The sequence below is a fragment of the Corvus cornix genome, chromosome 5 (assembly GCF_000738735.6).
Source record: "Corvus cornix cornix isolate S_Up_H32 chromosome 5, ASM73873v5, whole genome shotgun sequence".
Taxonomy (NCBI): domain Eukaryota; kingdom Metazoa; phylum Chordata; class Aves; order Passeriformes; family Corvidae; genus Corvus; species Corvus cornix.
In genome coordinates, this window is record NC_046335.1 from 41,386,081 (window position 1) to 41,401,294 (window position 15,214).

The window sequence follows — 15,214 nt, forward strand, 5'->3', positions numbered from 1 at the left end:
CCATATTCTCCCTCTGACAATGCTCCACAGGTACCTCAGGAGCCCCCTGCCCATAGACACAGCAGGCATAAGCCACCCCTACCTCAAAGTACTCTCCAACCTCCAGAAGTCTGCAATGCAGGAACTTTTAAGCCAGAGGGTATATCTTTGCATTCATCACTGACAGATTTTCCTTTTCTGGATTTCTTCATTCTGCCTTTTATGTCAATAAAACCCCTTTACTCACACAAAATGATGAAGCAGTGATTCCCACAGACTACCTATTAGTTCTGTGAGATCATCTCCTTTTTTATTCTTTTAGACCAGATTCCAAATAATAAAAGTAAATGAGACATCAAATGAAAATGTATCAAACTATGTACAGTCATATCCATTCACTTTTTTCATTACCTTCTTATTTTATAGTTCTGTATTATATTCTTGCTTCATCATCACCAATCATTCATTTTCAAGATGAAGAGTGTTAGGCTATTTAATCACTCTTCTCTTGAAACTTTTGATCACCCTTGTTCTATTATATCATTTTTAAGATGGGAGAACCATAACTACAGACTCTATTCATGGTGCAGACACACAACAGATTTACATAGTAGCATAGTATTTTCCATCTTGTTCTCTACCTCTTTTCTAAAAATTCGTTGTATTATTTTTTTTTAATATAACTGACTATGGACTTTATACTTTCACCTAACTATTTATTACAGCTCTTCAGAATTCTTTTCCAAGTGATTGCAGCTAGTTGAGAGGCCCTAACTGCCTATGAGAAGGCTGGTTTAAATTGCAAATATATCCCTTTGTATACAGAATTTAATTTATCACTTTATCATTTGGCCATTTTGTACCTGAATTTCTCTGGCCTAAGGTGTGCCAGTTCCAAGTAAAACCTTTTCCAAAGTGGATAATTCATAATGGATAAATGCAAGTGGTTTTCTATGACTGTTAGCTGAAGCTGCAAAGTTTCTCTTAAAAGGCCATGTTATTCTGGGGTGCTTAACTCCTACACAGGTACCTAACTTTATGGGATTTCTTATTTCCAACCTCTCCACTTCTCTGTAAGTTTGGTTTAAATTGGGCAGTAACAGAAATCAGAAGAGAAATGACCATGCACATTGTATGTGATCATACCCACGTTTCCCTAGAAAACCAGGATGAAAAGAATTCCCACACTTAAGTAAGAACACCAGCTCTTCATCCTTGTGCCATCAGAGCACACAAAGTCATCCTGTCTTCCAGAATAGATATGAATTCAGAAGTTTTATTTCTGGGAGATGGGGAGTATTACAAAGTCAAAAAGGAACAGGCACACAAAGCCTTCTTTTGAAAATAAACTCCTTACCTAAAATTTCTTCAGGGAGAAAGAATACCTAAATAAACAGAAGAGTAAGTCTTCTTTTCCCACTAGATAGTACTTATAGTTCCTTATTCTATGTCTTAATGAGTCTATCCATGTTAAAAGAGTTCTAAGTATGCTGGTATTAAGTGAAGAAAAATATTTACAAGATACCTATATATTCAGATAGATTCACCTTACAAAAAGAGAGTGGAAAAAAAAAAGTACAGAGGCTGAGATATAAGCTGAGGAAAACCTTCATGCTGGTTAAAGACATTTATACATCAACTACAGTGCTGAAACATGTTTCCAGGGACTAATGGGCTTTCAGAGCAAAGCTTTAAAAAAAAAAAAAAACCTGTTGCAAGGGAAACTATACAAGGCATGGGATAAGGTAATACCAGCAAAGTTTTGTTTTGCTTTTTTTCCTTTACCTATTTCACTCTTCAGGAGCAAGACAAAATTTCAAATTTTATTCTCTATCATACAGGTCTATTGCATCTGCTTCTTCCCCTCCACTTCTAGAACTTTGCTGTTACCTGGGTGCTGGTTAGAGATGCAGAGAAAATGAAAGCATAAGGATGCAGCATCAAGTCTGCTGGATCAGTAGCTGTGCAGCTAAGCTGCTTATCAGCTTGCCTCTGGGCACTTCTGCCAGTGTTTCAGACTCCATATGGAACTATTTGTGAGAGGGGGACGGTTCAAGGAAGCTTCAAAGAAAATGAGAATGACAACATTACTGCAGAAAACAGACAAGACAGCAATCCCAGAGATACATAAGTTTCATCCAGACTGCTATTAATTTTAGCAGCTCACTTAGCTGAGGCTGGTTTTGATGGTCAGAATGTTGCAGTTTGTAAGAGCTATCACATGTGAGTATCCGGTTTTCAGGGACATAGGCTGTACATGAAGTATTGAAAAATATGTATCAATTTTTTACAACAGTGTAGACTAGGCTACAAGCACAGAAACTATTCTCTTTTGTGAGGACAAACAGGAAACTGGAATGGGAATTGTTGAGAGGAAACTGTTCTGCAAGTTTGAACAACAAAAGCGTAAGTTAATATAGCTGATCTCCAGAGATCTCAGTGCAATCAGGTATTACGTAGGACAGTAGAGTTAATTCTGATTTCCCACACTCACGCTCTGCTCAAACCAATGAATCTCTTTCCCAGTTTATATCATGTACTGTCTGATAAAAAACTGAGCAAAATAAAATTGTGTTGTAGGAAATCACAGCTCAGGTCGTACCAGCTACAGATCCTAGCAGATGATGTCTCCAAAACTAAAACACGTGTATTTTATCCTCTTCATGACAGTGTTACGTGATGTCCATGATAGGTGTACAAACTGGAAGAAAACACTTTCAAATATGAGTTCTTATATAATTGAAAAGGTAATGACTTCTCTCTAAGAGATTTCCTCTCTTCCCCAGCTGATGTATTGCTAGAAGTACCTCCAGAAACAAAGCAAAAAAATACACATAGGGAAAATTTTACTCATTAAAAGCAGACAACCTATTTCAACTTGAAAAAAATTATATAAAAGGTATATGTAGCTCTACGTATATATGTTTATGTGTACATTTTAACCTTGATGTATGATCTCCAAAGAATCTCCTGTAATAAAATACTGCAAAAAAGTACCTAATCAACAAACAAAACTGGTAAGCTAACATTTACAATAATATTTGTTTCAATTATGATGTTATCCAACAAAGGATAAGAATTATATCATAAGACAACCACTGAAACCGATGCAGTGGACAGCAAGGTTCCAAACCCACAATGGTTGTCAGACCCAGAAAGTCTGAGAGGTAAGATGAATGCATGCTTCAGCCAGGAGAAATTCAGAGCAAGGATTTGTTCTGTTTGCCTAGAAAAAGATGATCTCAACCATACATGTCAGGTTACTGCTAATCCACACAATATCAGTGTTTAAGTACTTTTCACCGTATCAGATGGCTAGAACACAGAACCACCTATCAGCAAGGGAATTTCAGAGACGCTTACACAGGGATTTTGCCTTGTAAATAAGGTTGACAGGACATGAAATGTATGGATAACATGTTTAAGTATCCTCAATACACAAACAGAAATACATTCATGAAGATGAAAGACCCTGTGATTTCATCCTGTTACTTTTACTATCAAAACACACAACAAAAGCAACAAGATGTGAGAGGAAGCTTTAGAAAAACACATCACACCTTCAGTCAATTGAATCACATTTTCCAATGATGTTCAGTGATGTTTTGAACCCAATGACTATGAGTATCACAAACCACAAATAATCCAACAAAATTCACTCTGAACAGAGACAATATCTGTATTATGAGCACTAAAATATCATCTGTTTTAAGTTAATTTTAAAGAGTTACAGAAAACATACATAATGTATATATCATCTGAATTAAGAGGGATATTGTTGGTTTGTTTCATTGTGAATGTTTAGGGGGTTTGCTCCCTTGTCCTCATTTTGCTGGCTTTTTTCTTAACAGACTGGAGTTGTTGCCTGATTTCATACTTTAAAATTAGTGTTTAAGCTGTGAAGTGCATTGTCCATAGCTGGAGAACACTATCCTGAAATGATTATTTTATGTTATTAAGAAATGGACAACAAGAAAATTAATGCACACTTTGACAGACTATTAATGTCAGTTTTAAAGCTTTATTAGGCAAAACTCCCTAGTGTTAACATCTCTAAACCAAAAATCACATCTCTAGGAGTTGTAACACCGAGGTTACTTTTTCACCTCCTGGTTTTGGTGGCACGTTGGTGCTGCTAGCAGGCCCCATCAAAATGCTTCATTTGTGTGAAGGCACTAAAGAGAAAGGAGACCCCTGACGGCTTCTGTGGTATTTGCAGACTCTCAGAACAGAATGAAGCGAAGCTGGCAACAGAATGCAGGTGTGAAAGGTATTTACTTCTAAATTTGAGAGTCTATTTTCTCCCCATGTATCAGTGTTAATGTACACTGTCGAGCTTTTAGCACGGCCTCAGTAGAAATAACTCGAGTATTGTAGGCTACACTAACAAAATCATGTCTTGGACCACTTTTTACAAGGACCAGGCAAAAGATGACTTTGCCACTGAGCTTGTGCAAGGCCATTTCAGGAGCATGACTTCACAATTCTTGCAGAAATTTGACAACAGAAATCCCATGCATCTTGAAAATTCACCTGAGATCAGAGAGTTAACTTTTTCCTTAATACCTAGCTCTTACTTCCTCTATGATTTTCCTGATGAGGAACTGAGGCATTGATAAAAGTATCTTCTTACCTTATAACAATATATGCTCAGGTACAATAAGATGTCAAGGATGAGATTTCCTAGATAAAAGTGTACATCATATGTTAATAGCCTCTTTGCTGGGCTGACAGTTCATGGTCTCAGCTCTTGCAGTCATCAAAGAAGTAAAATCTCTCTCTCAGAGGAATTGTGAACTTAGAGAAAATATTTAAAGCATTTTGGACTTAATGCTCCCCTCACATTTTAAGTGACTAAATTTTTCTACAAACCAAAGCTTCTTTTGAAATAAGCACAGACTCTTGAACTTCTTTACTACAATTTAGATACCATGTAGAAAAATGAAACAAATACATGCCTGATTTCATTAGAAATATGTTAATAGATGTTAGTAGGCAGTACACTTACATTCAGGGAGAGATTCCATCCCACTGAAAAGTGATGGCAAATGCAGATGTTTAGCATAAAGAAAGAAAAGGGTCAAATAATCAAAATATTAACATGAGAGTACAGTGGATGTTTCTGCATTCCAACAGCTATCAGAGCAAGGCAGGTGTATGAACCCACACTCTAACTGTAAATAAATGAAAGTAATTTTAACACAGTACATAGTTTTACCTGTCTTTGCATCTCTTCAATCTGTCGCTGGGGGATACTTTGCAGAATACTGTACATTTCAGGCATCTTTTCTTCAGGGATAACAACAGAGGCCCTATAAGCAAAAAAGAGAAAACATATGGCAAGATGAGAAGAAAGAAATTCAACATGAAAAGATGTCAACTGTTTTTCAACCCAGAATCTTTTAATATTTTAATAAGACATATTCAAAAGACATGAGCAAAAAGAAGCAGTCTTCTCTCAGCCTAACAAAATAGTCTCTAGCAGCTCCTTCCCAACAGCAGCCAGTTTGCCCACAGATAGTGCCACCAAAGTCTGTAAATTCATCTGTCCAGACAATCTAATAACTATGAAAGGGACAGAGACCCAGAAATCCTGAATTCTCATCTCTAGATTGCCACTGACCTGCTGTCAGCAGTAATTTTTGAAGTGGCCAAACAGTAACAGATTATACAGTGTTACATATAACACAAGTGATTTTTGTACATATTATCCCAAGATCATGTGGGCATAGGGCATGCATAGAAAAATAATGTAAGCTCCTAACACAGTGTACTCAGTTACAAAGCAATGATCCATTTCCATCTCAGATAAACTTGGGAATAATGATGCAATATAGAGAATTAGCATTTCTGTGATGCAATATTTAGTACATATTTTCCTTAAAAGAGCCTGAATGGATACCAGTCTTCATTGAATTCAAGCACAAGATAATACAGCAAATCTGCTTTAGAAGAAAAAATGACTGGCTACAGGATAATCAAATGTTCTGTCATATCAGTCTCATTTATTTTCCTCTCCTATTTTTGAAACATAATAGATCAATCAATAGATCAAGGGCAAAGACAGAATGCACCTTACTCTGTATTTCATTCCCTGTAACCCCCAGTACCCTTGACTTCTCACACAGATTTGATCCAAATCACTGAAGGCAGTGGTTCAATATACAACAGTGAGGGTACAGACCTCTTCCAGTCCAGAACCTCAGAGAAAGGTAAAATGTAGGAGTCAGCAATGATGACTGGGACACAGCCAGCTTGAAGAACATCACTCAGCACAGCCTGTCCGAGGCGGGCTCCACGTAGAACAATGCAAAACGTAGACTCCTGTCAACAAATGGTATCCAACATATAGATGAGGAAAAAAAGGAAATATTATATATGCATTGTGTGTGTGTATGTATATAGGCATTATGTTTTCCTGACCTTCCCTTCATAAAAAAAAACAAGTCAAAAGGAAAACCAACTTGCTCTGTGCAATCAATATATTCTGAATTATTAGCTAATTCAAAATAGTTATACAACTTTATCTTCCAGAGGCTAGGAAAAATATCGTAAGCAGAGGAGTGAGAAATGAGCTGGTGGGACAATTCTGTGCTTTATTTTAATGGCCAAACTTCAGAATTCAGTTGAGAAAACTCAAGGAGAAAAATAAGTTTAAAACATTTCAGAAGTTTGGCACAAGATGAGCAACAATTAATATAAACTTTTTGGAGTATAAACTGTATGGAGCCAACTTAATTTTCTTCTGTTATAAGGCAATGCAGTTCTATGGATAGTAGGGAATTAATGGATTTCGTATCTCAAGTTTGAAAGTCATTTGACATCTTTGATAGCATTTTCACAGGCTAATTAAGAAATCAGGGGCTAGATAAAGGCATCATAGGCTTTACAGTTACATAAATTGCAGTTACAGAACTCAAAGTATAAAGTAGTTAACAGTAGCTCACAAGTAAAACAGTGATGGACCAAGTAATCTTTCCTAGGTGCAACAGCATTCAGTGTGTCCCTTAGTTAACTGAGTAGCAGAGTTAAGACCATACTTATTAGACGTGACAAACCTATGATTTTGTAGGATTAGCAGGTATAATGGATAGCAGGATTAGACTTTGACATTATATACATAAATCAACTAAGAAATACCAATACATACAGAATTCAACACTTAAGAGACAAATAGCAAACTGCGCAAATATAAAGCATGAGGTAACTGGCTAGGATTTGCACTTTGCAGAAGAGGACAATTCCTACAAAAGAGCAGGCAAAGAAAGGGTATTCATGTGACAGCAATTTTGCACTGTTGAAAAAACAAACCACTCCACCCACAGATAGTATTACAGTGCAAAAAGAAGTACAATTTACGAAATCTGAAGGATTCACTCACTCTTCACAGTAACAAAAGACCACAGTCAGAGCAGAGTTCAGTCTTGGGCAATGCACTTCCAGTGGTAAGTAAAGGATGATTACTTACCTTGAAGGTATAATCTACAAGCAAGGATTGACTATATCAATACTATTTATTCTGAAGGAATGAGGGCAGGAGGAAGGGAGCTTCAAAGATAAAAAAAGTTGTTGCAAAAAAGAATATAATCCACTTACTTATGTCCACAACACACAAGAAAAAATGCTATGAGTTTAAACTGCAGCAGAGAAGACTTCTTGACTATGTTGCACTCACCCTGTGTTTAGGGACTCACTGCCAACTGAGGAATCTTGCTACAGATTCAAGATCACAAAACATATGCTAGTAGAGTTCAGCTACACAACAGGGAAAAATCCCAAGTCAGTATTATCCCTAAGTTTAAGAAAGAAAAATTATAAAGTTGATACAGGGGTTCCCACAGATAAGAAAACATTTTTCCAGCTTGTGGAAAGTACATGGCCTGAAGAAAAGAAGCCAGAAGGCTCAGCAGGGCAGCAAAACATCAAGATGGAACTAGGAAATACAAGGGGGTTTGCTGGCTCTTCACTTGTTTCCTAATGCAATCATAAGACCTGTGTTCATACCCATAGAGTACTTGAAAATCTCATCCAAGAGAAGACTGCAAACAGGAAGCATTAACAACCCAGAAATCCAAGAGTCTGTCTAGTAGGACATCTGTAAAGGCAGTGCTGGAAAGGATGAGCTGTGATCCAAATCCCCCTTCCCCCACTCTTAGACAGGAAGAGAAGGAAAAGAAGGGTGTGGGGAATGGAAGGAGCTGAGAGAATGAACACACATTTTAACCACTGACTCACTAGATCACACAGCAGCAGGTGGAAGAGACTAGTAAGGTCTGGGAGAGACAAAAAAGAAAAAAAGAAGCCCAGATGTGGACACACATGCTCATCTGCCCAGATAACCATTTTTCCTGTCTAGACAAAGGTTACTATAAATACATCTCCTCACATCACCACTGTTATCAGCCAGACATTCCAAAGGGAAATGCAGGGCTCTGCAAAGGAAAGTATTTTAACAATCTCGGCATGTGCCAGCTCTCTTCTGAGTTATAAAATCATATATAGCAAAATATAGATATAGATTCCCTGACTTGCTATCCTTTAGCAATCCACTTTGTATTTAAAGAAATAAAGTAAACAAGTAGGTTTTTTTTTTTACTCAAAGTTTAAGACTCACAGTGACCCTTTACTCCCTCTCCTCCTCCTCCTCCACACAGAATTTTAAACATATTTCCTACAAAACATAACAGGAGGGGTGGAAACTTTGCCTTTCCTCAGCTTGTTTGTTATTTTACCATCATTTGCTGAAGTTCAAAGACAGATTATATGCTGGTGGCCGCAGACAGAGCACAGTGGCCTATGGCATAACTCACTTCACCACACTGCATGCCAAAGCACCTCTGTTAGTGAATTGCCAAGAGACACAGGGGTCTGAGAACACTATCTAGTTTTATCTTCACTGACACATCAAAAGACCTTTGGAAGTTGGGCCAAGGCCATGAAACACATTTCACCTAGATGTTTTCATAGCTGCATGCTGACAAAGCCTTCTAGCTCAGCCTGTCATATCTATACAGATAGTTTTGTACAATTTAACTACTAAACTGCGTACAAAAAATGTAATCTGACTAACTCTCCCTAAATGTAACATTCTTTTTTTGGCCCAAATATAAGAGCATAACCTCTTTAAAGTTCATGTTAACCTTCTATCCAACTAACAAAGCCATCTGCAGCTCTAAGCTTCATCTAGCAAAGTTTGGACTGTCAGATCTGAGAAATCAATTCCAAATTCATGCCTGCTGAGCCCTTTTGCCAGCTATTTTGGAAGGTGTAGATTCCCATGTTCCTCTCCAGTTTTGAAGTGAGCAACTTTATCTGCCTTCAAAAGTTTTTCCTCCCGTTCCTCCATTTTAGCATCCCATTGCTGCTGGATTTGGCAGTATCTTTGTGCAATTTTTTTAAGTTTACATGACACTGTCTTGTGTTACTAAACCACCATGACCAGTCTCATGAAGTTGTTATACAGTGTTTTCAAATTACAGCATAGTCGGCATATCAGTTCGAGCACATGGTTTTTGGCCCTCTCAAAAATAAGTTAGGATATAATATAACTTAGTTAAAGTTAGGATATAATACTCAAGCTAACATAACAAATTATGCAGTTCTAAAACATAACCAGCATATTAATTAAATACAAGGAAGTACCCCACCACTGCTAAACAGGAACAGCACCATAGCTAAGACAGACACTGCTGAGAAGAGAAGTTTGGAGGAGAGACAGCCTTACCTGAAGCACTTGAGGATAATCAAAGACTTGATTCTTGTAGCAGCGTTTGCGAACAGCAGGGAGCCCATCTGACAGGTTTGTACACTTGTCCAGGATCAGCACTGATTCCCCATTCTCAGCCTGAAGAGCTTCCAGCTCCAGGCGGTACTCTGGGTGCAGAGCCATTTGAGATGACAGAATGAAATACCTGCGAGGACTGAAAAAACGCAGCCACGTTACCTGACAGCACTGCAAGTTTACTTCCAAGATGCTCAAGAACACATTTCCCTCCATCCTAGAAAAGCAGAGCAAGATTAACTAAATACAGACATGCTGCCAAGACCATATTTTCAGGCTGGAAAGGGTAATGATGAAACATAATTAAGTCTGGGATAGTAAGTGGCTCAACATTATTTACAACTCTGAATAAATTAGTACTTGGTAAAAGTGCCTATTACACTAGAATAGGCACTTGCATTAAAACTTCAATTAAAAACTTAAATAAACATCACTTAACTACATTTTAAATCAGCCTGCTACTGATGCCAGGATTGTTTGTACTTTTGTTTGGTGATTGTGTACTAAAACAAAGTAGATAGGACACTGAGTGCTGCTTCTAGTTTCTCCTCCCATATATGTTCTCATGAATTTTAATTGAAAAAAGATGCTGAACTGACAACTCAGTATATAGTATTTAGCTTATTTAGTCCTGATATGGTGACAGCAGCAATAGAACAAGCTCATCTTTTTAAACTGTGATTAAATTCTTTCTCTTTGGGGCAATATAAAGGCAATATTTCCAGGGAAAAGTTGAAGGTCCATATAGTGTATGTTATCCCATACACTCTCAACCCCTACCATGTTCCAAAACCATGAATATTTAAAATGTGCCAAATATGTTAAATACTGAAGTGTTTAAAAACACTAATTAACACTGGAGGTAAACCACACAGGAACACAGGCTCAAATTAGGTGCTTGCTGCTTAAAAAAGTTATACTAATACTGGAAAATAGCATGTCATATAACTGTTATACTCATCTACTTGGGTTTCCTTTTAAAACAGGTCAGCTAAAGTCAGACTGCTCCACCACTCCCCATTGAAAGGAACACACAGTGAGTGAGTGCCCTCATGCTGCCAAAAGAACACAGGAAGCACAAGGCCTGTACTTGAGATTCCAATTCTACTCCACGTGATGCTATCTTTAATTTACAGCTCTGAAAACACACAAACACACACACTTTACAAAGTCAGACCTCTCCTGCTGCTCTTCTCACCTCTTCTACTCATTTTCATGCTGGCCACTTTAGTTGCTCCAATTAACAGATGCATAGTATTTTTTTTAAACATTCTTTCTCACAAGCCTCCAGCTGCTACCAACTTGCTACCAGCAGAAGTGGATTTTAAGCAATCCAATTAAAAAGGCAAGTAAATCAAACCCCCTCAGTTCAGCTCTGTAAGAGGCATTTTAAAAAGGAAATAATGATACAGATGAGTGATAATAAATGCATATAACCAGCTAAAAGAAAAAAGTAGGCTTGTTCGTGTATATGTTTAAAACCAAATTCTGCCTTGAAATTGCCATCATTCTATGACACTCAAAATCTAGCTATCAAACATTGCTACAAAAGAAAGTACACGCCACCTCCCGAGAAATAACACACTGACATGGAGTAATGCAAAGGTTTATCCCACGCAAGCCTGGATTCTGAGCGGCGTGTCCTCGTCCCACCCCTCCTGCACAAAGCAGCCAGGCCAGGAAGGCGGCTCACTAGTAACGCTGAGTGGCCACTGGATGGCACTCCGGACACCAGGCTGCCCAACACAATTTTAAAAAAAAAGCAGCAGTTTTGAGAAACGAAATCTCCAACACCTTAACTGAACATAAAACCTATTTCTCTTATCCGACCCAAAATCAGACACGGAGTTTAGCTGACTACTGGACATGAACAATATGACTGTATGTCTCTTTACATGCTGAAGCCTACCATCGCATTCACGCTCTCCAGACAGAAATACAAAGCGTGCCTTCACTCTGGGTCGGAATGTAGTAACACTTGAGACCTGGGAACGATCAGCTGGGATGCAACCAGATGCCACTTGCTGGCCTGGTCCAGGGACATCACAAGCAGGGACATAAAGGGTGTGAGCAAAGTAAACTGCTGCTGCACAAGTTTGTCCTAATTGAATGCATTATCGTACCTGGAGCAGCCAAGAGCAACAGCAAGAGCACTGCCCTTACCAGAAAAGACAATTGAACCCAATACTTTTGTGTCCAACAGAGGCTTTTCAATCACATTTTTTGAAATGCATTTCAAAATCACATCTTGAAATGGTGCACTTTTCAATGCACCATTTCAATCACAGTTTTCAACTTTGAAAATTCATATTCTCTACAAAACGCCGTCAGAAGAAAAGGACCTAAAGTTGTTACAGTTGTAAACTTGATCTTCACAATGAGCAAACACATCATTGATCCCCATTGCCTCTGTCTGCCCATCTTTTAAACCATAAGAGGTAAGACCTTGTTACAACAAAACTTTTTCAGCTGTGTAATTAAAAGATTTATGAAATATAAAAGAATGGCCTTCCATAACCAGTTAAAACATGTCTTCTAGACTTCTACCTCCTCTTCTTCTAAAGAAATGAACAGATTAGAGAAACCACTATTGCCAGGGTAGTTCATTTCAATGGCTAATTAGATGCTCAGAGAAAATTAGTGGTTTATTTCCCAATTGTCTTGCTTTACTTCCAGCTACAAAGTTGGGGGAGGGGAGGGTTGTGTTGTTTGTGTTTATGTCTTACTCCATTACTTTAAAAAAAAGAAACAAATAAAATATTCTAAGCTCTGGATGTATGTATTCCCATAATCATACATACAAGTTTTCATCTTCCTTTTTCATGAGCATAATGACAGGTCAGGCACAAATGGTGGCTGTTACATCAGGCTGGCGACCTGTCCCAGTGGGGGTCCTCAGGGCTCCAGCTTAGGTCCTGTACTCTTCCACATCTTCATAAACGACTTGGACACAGGACTGGAAGGGATACTACGTAAGTTTGCCAACAACAATAAATTGGGAAGAGCTGTTGGCTCCGTTGAAGGCAGAGAAGCCTTGCAGAGAGATCTCAACAAATCAAAGGGCTGGGCAATCACCAATACATAAATTGGGAAGAGCTGTTGGCTCCGTTGAAGGCAGAGAAGCCTTGCAGAGAGATCTCAACAAATCAAAGGGCTGGGCAATCACCAGTTGGATGAATTTTAACAAAGACAAGCATCAGATTCTGCACCTGGGACAGGGCAACCCTGAATGTATGGACAGACTGGGAAACGAGGCTGGAGAGCAGCCCTGTGGAAAGAGACCTGGGTGTCCTGGTCAATGGCAAGTTGAATATGAGTCAGCAGTGCCCTGGCAGCCAGAAGGCACAACTGTGTCCCTGTCTGCATCAGGCAGCTGGTCAAAGGAGGCGACTGCCTTGCTCCGAGTCCTCTGCACAGTTTTGGGCACCACAATATAAGAATGAAGTATAAAGCTATTAGAGAGAGCAGCTGGCAATTGAACCCAGACCATCAGCACTGAAAGCATAATCTATTTTAATAGCAAGAGCTGTGAAAAACAACTCTTACAAAACTGCCCAAGCTCACCATGAAGTTAGTAGCTATATTTGTATTTTATAATCATCAATACTAAATATGATATCAAATATACTTTGCCCAATTCATGGGAATTACTTTACCCTGGTCCTCTTTCTGGCAGATCTACTTCTCCCGACAAGGGACTGTAAACAGGAATACTGACATCGTAGCCTTGCCTGTAAGTCCAAGTGGAGAAGCCTCCACCAGCCAACAGAGCTCTGAAAAACACAAGAAAGTTACTTTAAACTCCAGCGATTCACTGCTTGTTGTTACCAGAACAAGAAGATGCATGCTCTAAGGTAAGTTTGTCCCTCAGCATTTGTCAGTAGCATGTTCTCATGCTGGTTTTAGGTTGACTTTAGTTTTCATGATCTTGGTTTACTGCTAAATTGTATCTAGTCACCAACAGAGTGCTTACAATTGGGTATGATCACTGAGGAATTGACCATTTTTGCATTAATACAGGGAAATCTAATATATTGCTGTCATTATGATAATTCTGCAATTTGCCAGCTTACATATCCTAAGACAATTTTAATTTGACAAAATACATTCTGAATTACTTATACTAGCTAAGATATTCCTTGCTGCCTGTACTAAAATAGGGTATAGCACACCTTTCAAAGTGTTAAAGACAAGCTATATTTCAGATACAAATCACAGTACAGTAACATAGCATTTTAGCATCTTACAGTGACTCTGGACTTCTCAGGATGGAAAATAAAATGACGTTACTTGCAACTGTATTTTCAAAGTTATCATACGAGCTAGTGAAATTTATTTCAATTTTATATTACACAAAAATTCTACAAACAGAAAACACGAGAACAAGAAATCTGTATGTTACGACAGTAAGTTCCAACAGTAGAGGTTGCTTGGGATACTATATGCTAGAGAGCATGGGAATAATCAAAGACTGACAAATTAAAATGCAATTCAACCTTCCAACAGGATGACCCACATCGTGCCTTTTCCTAGATGGGACAACCTTTTGTCACACAGAAGTGCTTTAGGAAACAGAAGAGAACAACATGTATAGAAGAAAGCAGTATATCACACACAATTCCAGGAAAAAAGAGGTTTGTTACTACCTCCTATCACAAAGCAAGCTTCTTCAGAATATGCTAGTAGAGGACAACAGTCTTTTCATTGCCATTTCATGTCCAGTGACCAGGCAGCATCAGGAACACATCATCCTAGTTCCAAAAGAAGCTCAGATTCAGCTTCTTTTGTGAGACTTCTCAAAGAGCTGATCAAACTTTCAGTCCTTTGTCACTCAACAGGAGGGTGTGCTATACTTTCGGCGCCCCAGGGCCTGCTTAAGGTACCATACAAAGTAGTTCGGAGAAAACTATTTCTCAATTCCAGTTTGTCTCCTTCTCTATGGAAAGGAGCAGGACACAAATACATTACTAGACAAGGCACTAAACAAAGGATCTTGAGGAGCCATATCCATTGTTGCAGCTATGATTCCAGTGGAAAGCCTTACTGTCACAGTTGAAATCAGAGCAGGCACAGGTCCCATCAGTAATCAGAACACACATGGGAATAAAAAGTCAACATGAAACTGGAAGAGGCTGATCCATTAGCTGATATTCTTGTTTTCAGATATCACTGATTGAAACCCTTGGTATGGTGTTTGGAGAAGCAGTTTTTTCCACAAGTGTTAGACAACAGATTATCATCATACCTAATTATCACCCAAGATTTTTCCCATCAGAACAAGACACTCTGGATGAACACCAGTATGTTGTGCCTGTTCTAATCCCCATCAGATGTCCCACAGAATACTTCACTTCCTGCTCTGAGCTGCAGCACAATTGTTCAGTGTTCAAACACCATGATCACACTTTGCCATAAATATAATTCTTCATTCAGAACACAAACTATGTTAGGAGC

The 15,214-nt window shown here is 38.5% G+C and overlaps 1 protein-coding gene across 2 annotated transcripts in view; it reads right to left on the reverse strand.

Annotated features, from left to right (window-relative positions):
- The window catches only part of EXT2 (exostosin glycosyltransferase 2), a 73,412-nt gene that overhangs the window by 52,406 nt on the left and 5,792 nt on the right, over window positions 1-15,214 (reverse strand). For both annotated transcript variants that reach the window (XM_039552507.1, XM_010409010.4), the window contains exons 4-7: window positions 13,417-13,533; window positions 9,704-9,899; window positions 6,164-6,303; window positions 5,198-5,291 (exon numbers count right to left, since the gene is read on the reverse strand). In XM_039552507.1, coding sequence (XP_039408441.1) covers window positions 5,198-5,291; window positions 6,164-6,303; window positions 9,704-9,899; window positions 13,417-13,533 — 547 coding nt within the window. The remainder of the gene's footprint in view (window positions 1-5,197; window positions 5,292-6,163; window positions 6,304-9,703; window positions 9,900-13,416; window positions 13,534-15,214) is intronic.